The 16,841-nt window shown below is 34.5% G+C and overlaps 1 protein-coding gene across 1 annotated transcript in view; it reads left to right on the top strand.

Moving 5' to 3' along the window:
* LOC128990110 (synaptotagmin-15-like) overlaps positions 1 to 9,145 on the top strand; it is a 30,120-nt gene extending 20,975 nt beyond the window's left edge. The window contains exons 6-10 of the mRNA XM_054412363.1: positions 1,406 to 1,499; positions 2,738 to 2,902; positions 6,877 to 6,984; positions 7,372 to 7,576; positions 8,030 to 9,145. Coding sequence (XP_054268338.1) covers positions 1,406 to 1,499; positions 2,738 to 2,902; positions 6,877 to 6,984; positions 7,372 to 7,576; positions 8,030 to 8,157 — 700 coding nt within the window. The 3' untranslated portion in view covers positions 8,158 to 9,145. The remainder of the gene's footprint in view (positions 1 to 1,405; positions 1,500 to 2,737; positions 2,903 to 6,876; positions 6,985 to 7,371; positions 7,577 to 8,029) is intronic.
* The last annotated feature ends 7,696 nt before the right edge of the window (positions 9,146 to 16,841 follow it).

Genomic DNA, 16,841 nt, shown 5'->3' with positions numbered 1-16,841 from the left:
ATGGAAATTAAAACGTTATATTCTGACTAGATAATGCTCAAGTAAATTTAGAGAATTTCATTGCGGAATTGTTAGACCACTGGTTTAATGTGTTCAACAAAATCTGTCTATTAAATATGTAAAAAACATTCTGCTAAAATGGTTTAATTAGTTTAATATTTATCTAAGAAGTGTTTAAGAACTTGCACCCAACACGACTGCATTATACCATACCTGCCCAGCAAGCAACATTTAACCTACACAAAGTACACTACCCAACTAACATTGCCGTCGGCGTCCTGTCGCTGCTACCGCCTGAAGAGTTGATTCTCAGTGTTCTGATTTTTTTCTACGCCAGTGGCATTTTACACGTAACTACGTACTCATTGGCTAATGTACAAAAATCAATAAGCATTTGAAAGAAATATATAATAAAATTAAAATTTAATAATTGGATTTTGTCAAAAATGACCTTATCTAAAATCAAATAAAATACACATATTAAATCAATCGCAATATTTTATTTTGCAAAGATAACTTATACGAAACGTAATTAACTAATAAATCTGAGCTCAAATCCTGAACTGATACCTGATACTGATACTTGATAGCTTAATGAAGATTTTCTAAGGAGATGTATTAATTAAACCCAGCTTTAATTAATACTACAGGAATAATATACCCTCTTTACTGACAGGACAGTATTATGATTAAACAAAGCCCTCTATCACTAAGCTACGTTAATTTATCCTATAAATAAAGATGCATATTAGATCCTCCCTCATTATTGTCTTTGTTCATGTTTCACTATAAAGACACCCATAGTAAAGTAGACTTTTAATTACAATGTAAATTTTGAAACTGGTTTAAAATTTTAGAACGTAGGAATTTATATCTACACGTATACTGTTAACTCACGAGATGGTTAACACATAAAAAATATGGTTAGTAGTGATCGATTTCGATTGGGCACTCCAATCATCATCAGACCCAAGAGACTAATGATTTATCTAGCGTAATACAGTATATTCGTGGTTAAGTCATAAATAAAAATGTTTTCTAGAAAAAAAATAATTAGAATGTAAACGAGACAGCTTATACATTATACTAAATAAAAACCCCACTTATGTTGACATAAATAGATATTCAACTGATTCTACCTGTTAAACCCAAATTTACATCGAAGCAATGATTTTTGTGGCATATTAGGATTTCTCAACATTTCTGTACAAGTAGTGACGGGAGTTGAAGTGTAATTTTGCGGACTGAAACGCTCCATTTCTCGATCTTCACAATGGAGTTTTGTGCTGTGACATGTATTATTGTGCTCTCTGTAACTCCCAGACAAGTTGGGCACTACTTAGGTTAACAACAACCTGTATAGGCAACAATACAGTAACGAATAGTAACTGGTATTTTTTTCTAGGGTATGGGTCACTCCAAATGGAAGGCGATATCAGCAATCGAGGCAGAAGAAAAAAACCTGCAACCCCTATTACGACGAAACATTTATTTTTCAGGTAAATATATATTAATAATTTGATTACAAGCTTGTTTCCGTACAAAAATAGCTTAGTACTGAGGTTACATTTTTTATAAATAATTTAGTAGGCCACTTAAATTATTAGGCACATTATAATAAATTTGCTCACAGATTGGGGACCGTAAAATTGTATATAATTTCATATACAACACTTGTATATCATATTTGTTTGCAAACGGATAAAATATTGTTTCTGAAAAATTTTCAGTTTATAACTTTATTAATGACGGTTAGGTTTGGTGGTTCCTTAAATTAACAAAATGGTGGCCATTTAAAATATTTAAACTTAAATTACAAAAATATGGCTGATTAAAAAATAAAAATTCAGGAACACCTTTATTTAGAATTTTTAATCCCCTATCAATCGATGCCAGTTCAAAAAATCTAATAAAAATAGCTGAAATATCACTTTTTTAGTTGTAAAATGGGGTAGAATAATACTAAGCTATTCTAAATTAAGGTTTGCTTCATTTACAACTAAAAACTTAGATAGTTCAGCTATTTTACATTCAATCTTTTTAAATTTGGTATCGTTTGATAGGGAATTAGAAATGCTAAATAAAAGTCTACTTGACATTATTTTATAAATTCAGCCATATTCTAGTAATTTAAATTTAAAAGTTTTAAATGGCCACCATTTTGTTAACTTAAAAGAAAATAACATAATTATGTGTTTTTAAATTGCCTCTTGGCACAATAAATATATGTGCTAGTTTACTTTAAGTTTGGTTTCCGTAGCTAGAATAGTTCTTGAGATATAAATTGTTTTTAAACAAGTACAAAATGGCAGCTATCGGCTAAACAAATTTTTGTTCGGCCTATGGTCATATGATTTGTTTGTTTGTTTAGACTCATTAGTACTATTAGCCCCTAAAGTTTGTGACACCCCTTTATGAACACCCTGAATACGTTTCTCGAAAATGTTTGCTACTTTTTACTGAAGATAGATAAAAATGTTGAGATGGACTTAAATTTCCTATAGCTACGTGTTTTTATTGCAAGACTGGAGGGTTTTCCTTAGCTCTTGAATCGTAGTGAGTTTAAACACTTAACTATAAGACATCTCCATCTATTTTAAACCGTAATTTTAACCTGTATTTATAAGCGTCGTTTTCCTACCGATGTCAAGCTTTATTAATTGGTTATTGGCTTATAACAAAGTGTGTGTTGGTTTTTGACCCAGTTTTACCTACTCAAATTTGACTGTTTCTGCAGGTGGCGCCGAGAGAGTTACCGGATCACTCTCTACGTATGAGTGTGACAGACACTGGCCGGACTCGTAGACGAGGAGTCATCGGTCACATCTCATTCCCTCTGAGAGATCTGGCTATAGAGTCATCAGCCACTGAACTGACCGTGCACAAGGTGGACCTGGTCAAGGTGAGATACAGCACAAGCTTTCATCTTATATAGCTCTCTACTAGATCACTCTCTACGTATGAGTGTGACAGACACTGGCCGGACTCGTAGACGAGGAGTCATCGGTCACATCTCATTCCCTCTGAGAGATCCGGCTATAGAGTCGTCAGCCACTGAACTGACCGTGCACAAGGTGGACCTGGTCAAGGTGAGATACAGCACAAGCTTTCATCTTACATAGCTCTCTACTAGATCACTCTCTACGTATGAGTGTGACAGACACTGGCCGGACTCGTAGACGAGGAGTCATCGGTCACATCTCATTCCCTCTGAGAGATCTGGCTATAGAGTCGTCAGCCACTGAACTGACCGTGCACAAGGTGGACCTGGTCAAGGTGAGATACAGCACAAGCTTTCATCTTACATAGCTCTCTACCAGATCACTCTCTACGTATGAGTGTGACAGACACTGGCCGGACTCATAGACGAGGAGTCATCGGTCACATCTCATTCCCTCTGAGAGATCTGACTATAGAGTCGTCAGCCACTGAACTGACCGTGCACAAGGTGGACCTGGTCAAGGTGAGATACAGCACAAGCTTTCATCTTACATAGCTCTCTACCAGATCACTCTCTACGTATGAGTGTGACAGACACTGGCCGGACTCGTAGACGAGGAGTCATCGGTCACATCTCATTCCCTCTGAGAGATCTGACTATTGAGTCGTCAGCCACTGAACTGACCGTGCACAAGGTGGACCTGGTCAAGGTGAGATACAGCACAAGCTTTCATCTTACATAGCTCTCTACCAGATCACTCTCTACGTATGAGTGTGACAGACACTGGCCGGACTCGTAGACGAGGAGTCATCGGTCACATCTCATTCCCTCTGAGAGATCTGGCTATAGAGTCATCAGCCACTGAACTGACCGTGCACAAGGTGGACCTGGTCAAGGTGAGATACAGCACAAGCTTTCATCTTACATAGCTCTCTACCAGATCACTCTCTACGTATGAGTGTGACAGACACTGGCCGGACTCGTAGACGAGGAGTCATCGGTCACATCTCATTCCCTCTGAGAGATCTGGCTATAGAGTCATCAGCCACTGAACTGACCGTGCACAAGGTGGACCTGGTCAAGGTGAGATACAGCACAAGCTTTCATCTTATATAGCTCTCTACTAGATCACTCTCTACGTATGAGTGTGACAGACACTGGCCGGACTCGTAGACGAGGAGTCATCGGTCACATCTCATTCCCTCTGAGAGATCTGACTATTGAGTCGTCAGCCACTGAACTGACCGTGCACAAGGTGGACCTGGTCAAGGTGAGATACAGCACAAGCTTTCATCTTACATAGCTCTCTACCAGATCACTCTCTACGTATGAGTGTGACAGACACTGGCCGGACTCGTAGACGAGGAGTCATCGGTCACATCTCATTCCCTCTGAGAGATCTGACTATAGAGTCGTCAGCCACTGAACTGACCGTGCACAAGGTGGACCTGGTCAAGGTGAGGTACAGCACAAGCTTTCATCTTATATAGCTCTCTACCAGATCACTCTCTACGTATGAGTGTGACAGACACTGGCCGGACTCGTAGACGAGGAGTCATCGGTCACATCTCATTCCCTCTGAGAGATCCGGCTATAGAGTCGTCAGCCACTGAACTGACCGTGCACAAGGTGGACCTGGTCAAGGTGAGGTACAGCACAAGCTTTCATCTTATATAGCTCTCTACTAGATCACTCTCTACGTATGAGTGTGACAGACACTGGCCGGACTCGTAGACGAGGAGTCATCGGTCACATCTCATTCCCTCTGAGAGATCTGACTATTGAGTCGTCAGCCACTGAACTGACCGTGCACAAGGTGGACCTGGTCAAGGTGAGATACAGCACAAGCTTTCATCTTACATAGCTCTCTACCAGATCACTCTCTACGTATGAGTGTGACAGACACTGGCCGGACTCGTAGACGAGGAGTCATCGGTCACATCTCATTCCCTCTGAGAGATCTGACTATAGAGTCGTCAGCCACTGAACTGACCGTGCACAAGGTGGACCTGGTCAAGGTGAGGTACAGCACAAGCTTTCATCTTATATAGCTCTCTACCAGATCACTCTCTACGTATGAGTGTGACAGACACTGGCCGGACTCGTAGACGAGGAGTCATCGGTCACATCTCATTCCCTCTGAGAGATCCGGCTATAGAGTCGTCAGCCACTGAACTGACCGTGCACAAGGTGGACCTGGTCAAGGTGAGGTACAGCACAAGCTTTCATCTTATATAGCTCTCTACTAGATCACTCTCTACGTATGAGTGTGACAGACACTGGCCGGACTCGTAGACGAGGAGTCATCGGTCACATCTCATTCCCTCTGAGAGATCTGACTATTGAGTCGTCAGCCACTGAACTGACCGTGCACAAGGTGGACCTGGTCAAGGTGAGATACAGCACAAGCTTTCATCTTATATAGCTCTCTACTAGATCACTCTCTACGTATGAGTGTGACAGACACTGGCCGGACTCGTAGACGAGGAGTCATCGGTCACATCTCATTCCCTCTGAGAGATCCGGCTATAGAGTCGTCAGCCACTGAACTGACCGTGCACAAGGTGGACCTGGTCAAGGTGAGGTACAGCACAAGCTTATCTCACAGTTTACAGCACAAGCGTATCTCACAGCTTACAGCACAAGCGTATCTCACAGCTTACAGCACAAGCTTATCTCACAGTTTACAGCACAAGCTTATCTCACAGCTTACAGCACAAGCTTATCTCACAGTTTACAGCACAAGCGTATCTCACAGCTTACAGCACAAGCGTATCTCACAGCTTACAGCACAAGCTTATCTCACAGTTTACAGCACAAGCTTATCTCACAGTTTACAGCACAAGCTTTCATTTTACATAGCTCTTCTGTGCAGTTGTAAAGGCTTGTGCGTCTTCAGAAGGGCGCGTTTGTGTTACAATGTACACTCTGTTTGAGCTGGATACACGGAAAAAATTAAGTCGTAAATAGTTGCTGAAAATTGCCGAGGGCTTATAATTTGACTCTTTTTCTCTTTACTCTTTGGAAATGAAATGGTGACCCGAGTTAACGTAGAATGAATGCAAATTAAGAATTTATCCAAACTAGAGGAGTAGTGTGAAAGTTCTAAAATAGTTTTCGTTTGCTTGTATCGTGGCATAGCCTCCTTTAATACAAGGCCGTGGCATTCGTGTGTGGCAACGTCGCACCGGCCGACCTATAATAGGCTGGAATATCTGTTGCAATGATTGTCATGGGAAGAACAGTAATAAAAAACGTAAACGTAAAAGAATACAAAAATTGCCCAGTCTCTCCATTATGAATTAAAGTATCAGCTGTTTCGGAAGGCCGGGTCTGCGGTGTTGCCACTTTTTGTCTCAACACGGCCTTGTATTAGAGGGGGTTATAAGGATAAATTATGATGGTTATTACGAAATATTATGAGTAGGAAACTGATCATATATTGCTAATGAAATAACACTTTATTTGTTAGGTTTGGATAAAATCTAATCCTTTTTCAGAGAAAACAGTTTTAATATACTGTATAAAGCAAATAAATACACTCTGAAATAATGTCTGTAAAAAGTAAAGCTCGTGTGCTATAACCAAACACATTCTTGACAAATTTTGAAAATTCACTCTAATGTGAATTTTAAAAATAGCTACAGATTGAAAATCAGGTAGTTTGAGAAAAATAGCATACCCTCCATTACATACAAACTCAGCTTAGTGCAGTAACAAAATATCTATAATAATCTAATGTAAATCTTTAAAAAAATGCTATATGTTTTTATATAACGGGTACCTAATGAAAATCAATGTTTTTATACTATCAATTTTATACTATTTTACCCATTAATAGATTGGCAACTACTCTATAAATAAGCTAAAACCTGAAACAATCTAAGATTACCTAAGAGCACGCAGTTCCAATCAAGTTTCAATTTATTTTACAGGACACAGTAGACTCAATCTCAGACCTGGGGGAAATGTTGGTATCACTGCTTTACAACGAGAACAGTCATAGACTCACAGTTTCTGTCTTGGAAGCTAAAAATCTCAAGGTAACGGTTGTTATATTTAGTTAGTAATATTACATCCTAAAAGTAATCTCTTAGTGATTATTCACCTCTAAATTTAATATATAAGGCCCATTTGAATTTAATGACGTTTTATATTACGAGTAAATGTTTTTGAATGCTGTTTACAATAACTTGTTTGTAAAGTTAGCTAAATAGTACAAAATTTCCTCGTTGGGAAAAATCCTGTACTTCCAAAGATAGTTAACAAAAAACACCTTTGCAAAAGGGACTAGTTTCCAGCAGGCACACGCAATTTCACGAAGTTCTCCATTATTTGAAATCTTTACGATAAACATATTTTTTTAACTTTTCACATGTTAATTATGTTTCCAATTGAAATCCTAACCATTTTAATATTTGACTGTACAGTTTCCAGACGAAAAGCAGGACAGTTATGTGCGTCTGACGCTGAACCAACATTACCGGACTGTCAAAGTGAAGCGCACCACCACCGCTAGGGGCGCTGACTGTCCCAAGTATTCTCAGGGGTTCAACTTCAGCGTCCCCTCATCCAACATGGACGTGACCAGTGTGATACTACAAGTCTACCAGGCAGGTGCCAGCTACGGCAAAGGTAAGGCTATAGGAGGGATGAGCAGTAAATGAACATCGGTATCTACCATCGACATATCAATAACATCCTTGCAAATATTTTTCGTTTTGAGTATTTGTCCGCTTTTTGCCTTATATAATTAATCTAGCTGCTTGCTACATGGCATGTTTTGCAAAATACATCAAAGCTAGATGATGCCATGGATAACGTAAAAGCTGGATGGCGTAGTAATTGCATTGCATGCATATACATGTATATGCATGCAATGTAAACCCCTCAACAATATTTAATGGCAAAAAACCGCAACCTTTTCAAAACAAAAGAACAATCCAGGATTCTGGCCCGTTACAACTTACTTCCTAACAACATGCTGAGCTTACACCTTCAAGAATTTCACAAAAAAGTTATTTATATCAATAACTTTAATTTTTACTTTGTTAAATGTATTTAATTTTAACAATCTTTTAATTTCAGATAAAGAGATCGGAAAGCTAGTGCTTGGATCGTACATGTTCGCACGTGGCAATACACTGACCCACTGGAACACTGCGTTCGCCAGTCCCATGGAGCAAATACAGCAATGGCACCCTCTATGTGCTTAGAACACAGAGAAGTAAGACACACTTCTCTGTGCAGAGAGTAAACACAGGTTCAACAATAAGTTTAAGAGGTAGTTGAGACTCAGGATTTATATTTTTCAAATTGATAGCTGATAAAATAAATTCGTTTGGTGCATAACCCGCCACTTTTTTGTTAGCAAATCTACGGAAAGTAAAAATAAGTCTAATAACACTTGAAATGTATATTTACTTTTAACTCACAAGACGGTAAATACATATAGAATATGGTAAGTGGTGATCGATTTCGATTGGACACTACAATCATAATCAGATCGAATAAGTGAATTACCTATCTAAATATGACAAAACATATTTTATATTTATTTACCGTCTTGTGAGTTAACAGTATAAGTGTATATACTGTATGTATTTCAAGTGATATTAGACGTATTTTAATTTACTTTACACGTACAATGCTGAACAAGTTGTTTATGGAATTTGTTACAATCATTGCCATCTATCGATATGACAGAAAATTAATGTATGTTGAATTTTGGACATCGCTGAAGTAAGAGCAATGTACTAATTCCTCCAAGTAATAAATACATGTTACTCAACTTAAACAATTTAAAGACATTCAGATAAAGCTGTAAAAGTTAGGATTGTAAAGATAATTAAAAAAATAGTTAACACATATTTACCACCTCTATCAAGCAAAGCTTGAAAGTGTATGACGAACGGTCAAAGTTAAATTAACAAATTAAACTACATGCATCTTTAAACACAATTGAAAGTGTGTTATTGTTTAACACAATCGTCCCTAAGTAAAAGTATAACATACTAATAATCTAAAAAATACAACATCGGAGGCAAATCTGTTTCGTAAAAGGTTTGTTTGGTTTTTTAACACCAATTCACTTACAATGTCAAATGTTGTAGTCCGTAAGTGAAAATTCTATAAATATTGTAATTTGGTGGTTATCTTTTTTTAAATGTATTAAATGGAAAGGAAGTTTTAAAAACATTTTTTTCGTCCTTTTTACTAGCCTGAACAAAAACAGGCAAACAGGCAAAAACAGTGTTTTTTTACTTTTTAATGACTGGTAGAAATTTGCTAAAAACTAAACCCATATTTAAGATTTTTTTTTAGTGGCCGAACCCCTCAATCGGTATTTTTAATACGATGAGATTGGCCATTGCACTACTAAAAATATATTATCAAAGTGTACAGCTTTGAAGTGATTTTTCATTTTGGACGTTCAGGCCTACATTAAAGCTTAAAAGATCGTCTTCCGATATTACTTAAACAAATAATACTATAAACATCCAATTTTTCGCCAAAATGCGTATACCTATACAGAAATCATCTAAAAAAATGGACTGAGGTAAAAACACATTTTACTATCTAAAAATACAATATAGGTTAAACAAAATTTTACTTACAACAAAATCAAATTAATTATGATACCTACTAAAAATGTTACTACAAAAAAATATACAAACTATGAATCGATTCTATTGGTAAATGTTTTTTTTAAGAACTCTTATACAAAAAAATTGCTAGGTATTACCTTGACACAACTAAAGATTTATCAATCACAAAAAAACAAATAAAATGCTGATTTGAAATATAAGTTTACTTTGTTAAATATCCGTTGAATTAAATCAGTTATGTATACATTTTAGAGTTTGATAATGGAAGGAAGTTAGTGATATTGAGCTGGGCAAACCGAAGTTGAGTGATTAATTAATTACAATATCAACAGCTTGAACGGACTCTGATCTTGGGAGTTCAAAAGAGATTGTCTTTCAGATTTACTAATAAGAAATTACAGAATATATTTAATAATCTAAAATCTGCTGTAATTAGTCTTTGAATATTGATTGCAATTATATGTTGATATATTTTTACATGTATTATCAATATTTATTTATGCTTTCAAATCCTTTGACCGCCTTTTACTATCTGTGTTTACTATAGTGCCAAACACACGTAACCTTGTATGTTATAGATTTAGTATGTAACGCATAGAGCACCACAACTATTTATATACATTATATAATGTTTAGTACATTATTGAGAATGGAAATATAGCAATATACGTAAATAGTACCATTGTAAAATGTTACAAATAACTGTTAAAGTTAATTAAATAAATTTTCCAGTTTCAAACCCTTGTTATTATTAGATATTTAACGAGTTAGTGAAGAAACAGTTCGAAATTCAAAATGTAAACACTAAAATAATGTAATAGTGTCAAAATGTTATGTAAGATTTAAAACCAGAATATGTTAAGGCTATTAGGGTGATAAACTTATCAACGTACTGTATAATATTAGTCCTGTTTCATTTGTAGATAAAAGCAGTTTAATACTAAAACCCCTTGAACTGTTTCCGAATTATAGATGAATAATTATCTTGCCAACTACTAATCAATATTAACCTTCTAGGTTAATATTGATGCTCATATTTGCACTTTTTAGGGCTAAATTATGTTTTAAACGATGAGCTATTTATTGTTTTATAGTGACTTTTCAGTTCAGTATAAATGACCACATCAGTGGAATCAATATCCAATCTTAATGTGTACCTTAGCAGAGTACAGCTTAGAATAGATTAAGTATGAACAGTTTTTTTCCAAAGATGCATTTCTTTGTAGAAAATATTTTAAGTGATATAAAGTTTATTTTTAAAGTTAGATTTTAGTACCACCGAGAAACTATATTTTTCATAAACTCGAAAGTGATAATTGATATTTATAAATCTATTTTTACAATTAACTACATAAATGTTAGTTTAAATATGTTATGGAGCTATGCTGAATTAGGGAGATATTTATAATATTTCTGTTTTGTTGTAATAAATTCACCTGTTTTTATTTAAAATAATAACAGAAAAATCAACTCTGTAATGAAAAAGAAGATAAAAGACAATATAATTGTTGTATTTATCACATTATTATATCAATAATAGCCAATAAACTTTTATGAAACGTTTCTGGCCTTACTGATTTTTTAAATAACTCTTAACATACCCAAAAATAAATTAAACGGCGTAAGATACAATTTTGCAACTTTAACATATGATGACTTTTCTAGCTTTTTGTAAAAAATCTAAATTTTGCCCCCCCCCTCTATCTAAGGGGGTATATAAATATTTTCAAATATAAAGACCCATGTTGTGACCAACGATCACATAAGACCAATGGTGATCAGTCTTATGTGATCGTTGGTTGTGACCCATTCCTCCGACTTCTAGCGGGCCACCCCCGCCGTACCGTATAACTGAAATATGTGTTATAATCATAAACGTCTGGTTAGTAATATGCACGCCAAATTAAAGGTCCTGATCAGTAAAATACAATGCCACAAATTTGAGCTCAAAAGAACAACTGAGTAAAAAATGAGAGCCGTTCAAAGATTCAAAATGGCAGATTCAAGATATATTTGAACGGATGCCATTTTCGATTCGGTTACCCGTTTGATATCACATTTGGGCATAGTATTCTACTAATTAATACCTTTAAAATGAGGGGTCACAACACGGGTCTTTACTTTTGAAAATTTTAGCTGACCCCTATCTACCTTTAAAGGGGGAGGAGGACAACATTTTTAATTTCTTGAAAAAAGCTAGAAAAGTCTTCATGTAATGATATGTTGAAGTTGCGAAATTATATCTTACGCCGTTTAATTTTTTTTTGGGTGTGTTAAGACTTTTTTAACACCCTGTATGTACACATTGTTGACGATTGAATTAGTAGTTACCACATTGAACACCTAGAAAACGTCCCATTTGTAGTAGATATTAAAATGGACTAAGATTAATATAGTTAAAATTCCAAATTTTTATAAATATTCATATTTTATTTAACCAACTGACCACTGAATTGTTATTCAATCACTTAAATTTATTATAAAGCTTTGTTTATGTTTTTATACGTTTTATTTTATATAACAACTTAAAATATGTCGCAAGTTACTTTATGAACGTTGAACTTTAAAACGCCAAAAACCGTTTTGTGATTTTAACTTTACTTACCAAAGTTAGGGGGTTAAACTAAAAATATAAATTTGAGGTACAGTAATGTTTGTTTGTAAAATCACAGTGTCATGAATTCAATTAATTAATCATGTAAGGTCAACTACCTTAGCAATCCTATTATGAATCATAAATTTGGTATATATATTTCTTACACTTTGTGTTCCAAGAACACAACGTTATAACTATGACTAATAAGCGAAGAAAGGATGTTGAAGGGAAGCTGAAAGAAAGAACTAAACGCAAGCTAAATAATAGCTCTGAGACAATGTATCCTTCTCCTAAAAAGCCATTGTGTTTAAAGAGCAGGGTCTCTTTAGCAGACAGCAGAACTGGGAAATATTTAGAACTTTCTGCAATTCCTCGCGTTTATTAGTCCACATCTTTTAGCAAAATTTATTAGTAGATTGTTGTTATTATGAAATAGGCGTGTTTGGATGATTTTTATACACCGTTAAAGTAAATACAATTTCTTGATTAGTGGATGAGTGACTTTTATCCACTCATGCTATCCTTCACAAAAACCATCAGCTGTGTACTTAAATTAACTGTTCACAGATTAAAATTATATCTCCATACCAATCCAATAAGAATATGTTTTAGTAACGTTGCTTGAAAATTATTTATCGTTGTCTATAACATTAAATACTATTGTATACTATGTTAATTAAGGAGGAGAATTAACGCTAATATGTCAAAATATAATAAAAAGTAACATTAAATGAAGGATGTAAGCTAAATCTGGATAAAGTTCACGAAGACTGTAAACGCAATCTCAAGTTTCAAAGAGGTTATTTGATATTCAGATTCTTTCATTTGTGGAGAAGAATAAAGTCGACAGTGGATCCATTTAAACGTCTTATCCAGTTTAACATCAATACCGATTTATAAATAGCTTTTACAACACCGGATTTAGAATTCAACCTCAGTTCAAAATAAAAGCACATAAATCGTTACATTTCAAACAATGTATACCAATAATATCTAAGTTACAATCAACGTATTTAAAGGAACAAAAATAGAAAAAATATTGTTTAAATTTATAAGATAAGCTATTTCTATGCATAATCTATGCGTAATCTTTTTATCAATAGTTTTATTTATAGTCAATTACTCTGGAAATAAATCTACAAGCTGCAAGTTTTTAGATAAAATGTTTTGCTATCTAAATGTTGCGGGAAACTCTAATATAGCTATAAAACCCATGGAAACTGTGGTAATATTAAAACTACGGATCCTGATAACGTGTTACCGGGTGTGATTATTATTTATGAGTATCGATTGTCAAACCTTATTCATCCTAGTCGCAGCGGGACGTAATCTGAATATGACATATGATATATTCCAAATATAATACAGGTTTGTAATAAAGATGTAATATGAAACCTGTATACACTATTGAATGTTTTTATAAGCTTAAGAACTGGTTATAAGAGCAGTAGTATTGTAATTGTTGTTTTATACATATTTTAGTAATGGATAAATCAAATGTTCATCAACCGATAAATCACAAGTTTTAACTGGTCCAATTTGTAGATTAATAATTTTGAACGCGTACGAGGAAAATAAGTGGAACGATATTAATTACATTAGTTTAATAAATTTTAAGTAGGTATCATTTGCATGCCATACTGAGTAACTAGGATCATGGGTTTGTTTACTATTTCGTTCATGAATCCTAATATTTAATGTGAAAGTATGGATGTTTTTGTATAAGTTCAATCACGTGAAAACTAATGGACCGATTGAGCTGACATTTTTCAGAGAGGTAGGCTACTTGATAGTCTTGAGAACATAGTATTGCATATTCAAGTAGTATGCATATTAAAGTTGTGAAAATCCTATAGGGCTTTGCCCCACGGGGGTTCAAACTCGCCATGGTATTCTTATGAATATTCATATTTAAAAAGAATTAAAGAAATTTTTCGGCTGTTTCAGCTAAACGAGTTGGTTCTACGATATTTAATAGCATTAACATTTGCTAGGTTTGCCAACAGGGTGCAGAACTATTAATTATTTTTGTATTTATGATAACAGCTAATTTAAACTAAGCAGCAACTGCAACAAAAATCTGTGATACACAATGAAAACTGTCAAAGTAGGATTGTTTACAGTTTTGTTTATGTTTTTAATTTAATAAATAATTTGTGATATTGTGCGAATAATTGATAATTTACCTTTTTATATGGTTTAGGTGCAGTGGCAAAACATGCTGTGGTAGATGTGCTATACGGTAGCATACCGTAAATTTAAAGAAACAAATTGTTTCAAACCTTGTCCTCCCCAATTGCAAACGCAGGGTATAACTGCAATAAGCATTTTATAGGTGCATTGTCCCTGAAGCGACTCTTGCGATAGTAGCTGAGCGACAGTAGCTCAGCGATAGTAGCTAAACGATAGTAGCTAACCAAGTCATTGTCCCTGAAGCGATTGTTCTAAAGCGATTCTGTATAAGTTTGCTGACTTTCAAATGAATTGGTGTTATGAGTGCCATGACACCTCCTAATTTTAAAACGTTTTTATTAGCTCGCTTTCTTGTCCGATACAAACTTTGCAATAACTTTCCGACGAGCTAGAGAAATGAAACTACAGAACACAGCTTACAAATGGATGACAATGTACTACTATATCATTTAATTTTTATATTTTCCTTGCGCTAAGCACCATGGGCTTCCAAATTTTCCATGTTTACATTTTGAAGTCAGCCGTAAATACTTAAATTTGACAGTTCGGAAAGCTTGGGTAGAGGTATAGGTTCTGCTCCCGAGAGATTCTAAATATAAAATAAGCAGTTCAAAGGAAATATAAAACATATGACTACAGATAATAAGGGTTTGGTATGTATTAACAGGCCATATAAAATAGATTTAACATATTTATACATTAAAGACTAAAAAGTAGAAAATAAATTATAAATAAAAATACTTTTTTTAAATGCCACATTTTTAAACGCACTAAAAAGTAAAAATAATTTATAAATATGTGGAGGGAATAAATACTTAAAAGATTTAAAACGTAAATCAGCATGCGCCCCACTTTTTTTTAATCTTACAAGTATTTATTCTCCCCACATATTTATAAAATATTTTTTTACTTTAAAGGACGTTTAAAAACGTTGCATTTTTAAAAAGTATTTTCATTTATAGTGTATAATACGGCCAAAACAAGTCTATACACAACACAAATCGCTCAGCGACTGCGACTCTGACTCCCCTCAGAGCAGACCCGCTACAGTCGCTGTGTTCAGCCGCTAGCCGCTCCAGTCGCAGTCGCGTCAAGGACAATGGTCCCATTTGAAACAACGCTAACCAGTGCTCAGCTACTATCGCTGAGCTACTATCGCTCAGCTGCTATCGCAAGAGTCGCTTCAGGGACAATGCACCTTAAACTTGTCCGACAACCCCGTACGACGGACGGGTACTCTGCTAGTTATGGTTATAATTATCAGTAGCCATGTATTGATTTGTTAACTATAGTACGAAGCTGCATTTCCTTAATAATTTACACATTTGTATGAAATTAATAGAAAATTATTTTACACTATACCAACATACAACCATTTATTGCAATGGCTCATGTAATCTCCCTAAAAATATAACACACACAATGATAAACAAAATAAATATCTTAAATATAAAATACAAAATGAATATATGACATATTTTTACAACTTTGAATGTTGAAATGATTCACAGTTATAATGTATATTAAATTTACATTTGTTAAAGAGTTAATTGTGAAACAGCTATTTAGAAAATTCAGAATACTGTTGAAAGATACGATTAACATTGTTGAAGAGTGCACAGCCTAAAGCATATAAAGAAGAAATAAACTGGAATGCAGGGTGCTTAACAACTTTTAAACAATTATTGGGACACATGTTAAACAAAAATATGTTAATTAATTTATAAATCGTTATACAACCAAAGGAGGGAGATTTAACTCTAATCACATAACAGCAATGCAAAATTTCTTACTTTTTGTCGAATTACTCTCATCCAAGAGGCCAAATACGTACTATTGAACTTCACGAGTATATTTTATGGGGAAATAAACTAAATAATATCAACATGTTAAGGTTAAATACGGATTGGTACAAAACCCTTTTTTATACCATACCAACGATTTAAATGTTTGAAGTCCTCTTTAGGTATAATATTTATCATTTTAACGTTTGAAAGTTCAATATTGTTATACGGTTATAAATATGCCTATGTATTTATGCAACTTGAATTGTATACACGTCAATACTGTTTAATGTCCTGTCAAGGCATACTGAATGTCCTGTGGAGTTTAAAGCCTATAGTATGAAATGGTAGGTAATATTATGCGATAATTTTGAATGCGTAAACCAGCAGAAATTATTAATACAGGACTGCATACCACCAGTTTTTCTGTAATCCCAAATCCTCATACTTAACTGTTTTGATCGGTTGTAAAGATTATTGTACAAAATCTACCTCAAATGCAATATAGTTTATTATAACATTGTTTCTAAACACATGCAGTTTTAACAAGTTGTTTCATTCCATGTTTTTTTTTCGATAAAGATTGTAATGGTCATGGTTTGAAATAAGAAATAAAACTAGAATATGTTTCAAAAATTTTAATATCTACGTATTAAACATTCCTAAGAAAGTTACTCAAACTTCTACGATTTTAATTAATTACACGACCTGCAGTGATG

The sequence above is a fragment of the Macrosteles quadrilineatus genome, unplaced genomic scaffold, assembly GCF_028750875.1.
Source record: "Macrosteles quadrilineatus isolate MER2022 unplaced genomic scaffold, UCM_ALF_1.0 Scaffold_3__2_contigs__length_128488019, whole genome shotgun sequence".
Classification (NCBI taxonomy): domain Eukaryota; kingdom Metazoa; phylum Arthropoda; class Insecta; order Hemiptera; family Cicadellidae; genus Macrosteles; species Macrosteles quadrilineatus.
The sequence above is the reverse complement of the archived record's forward strand: the minus strand, read 5'-3'. Positions and strand labels throughout refer to the sequence as shown.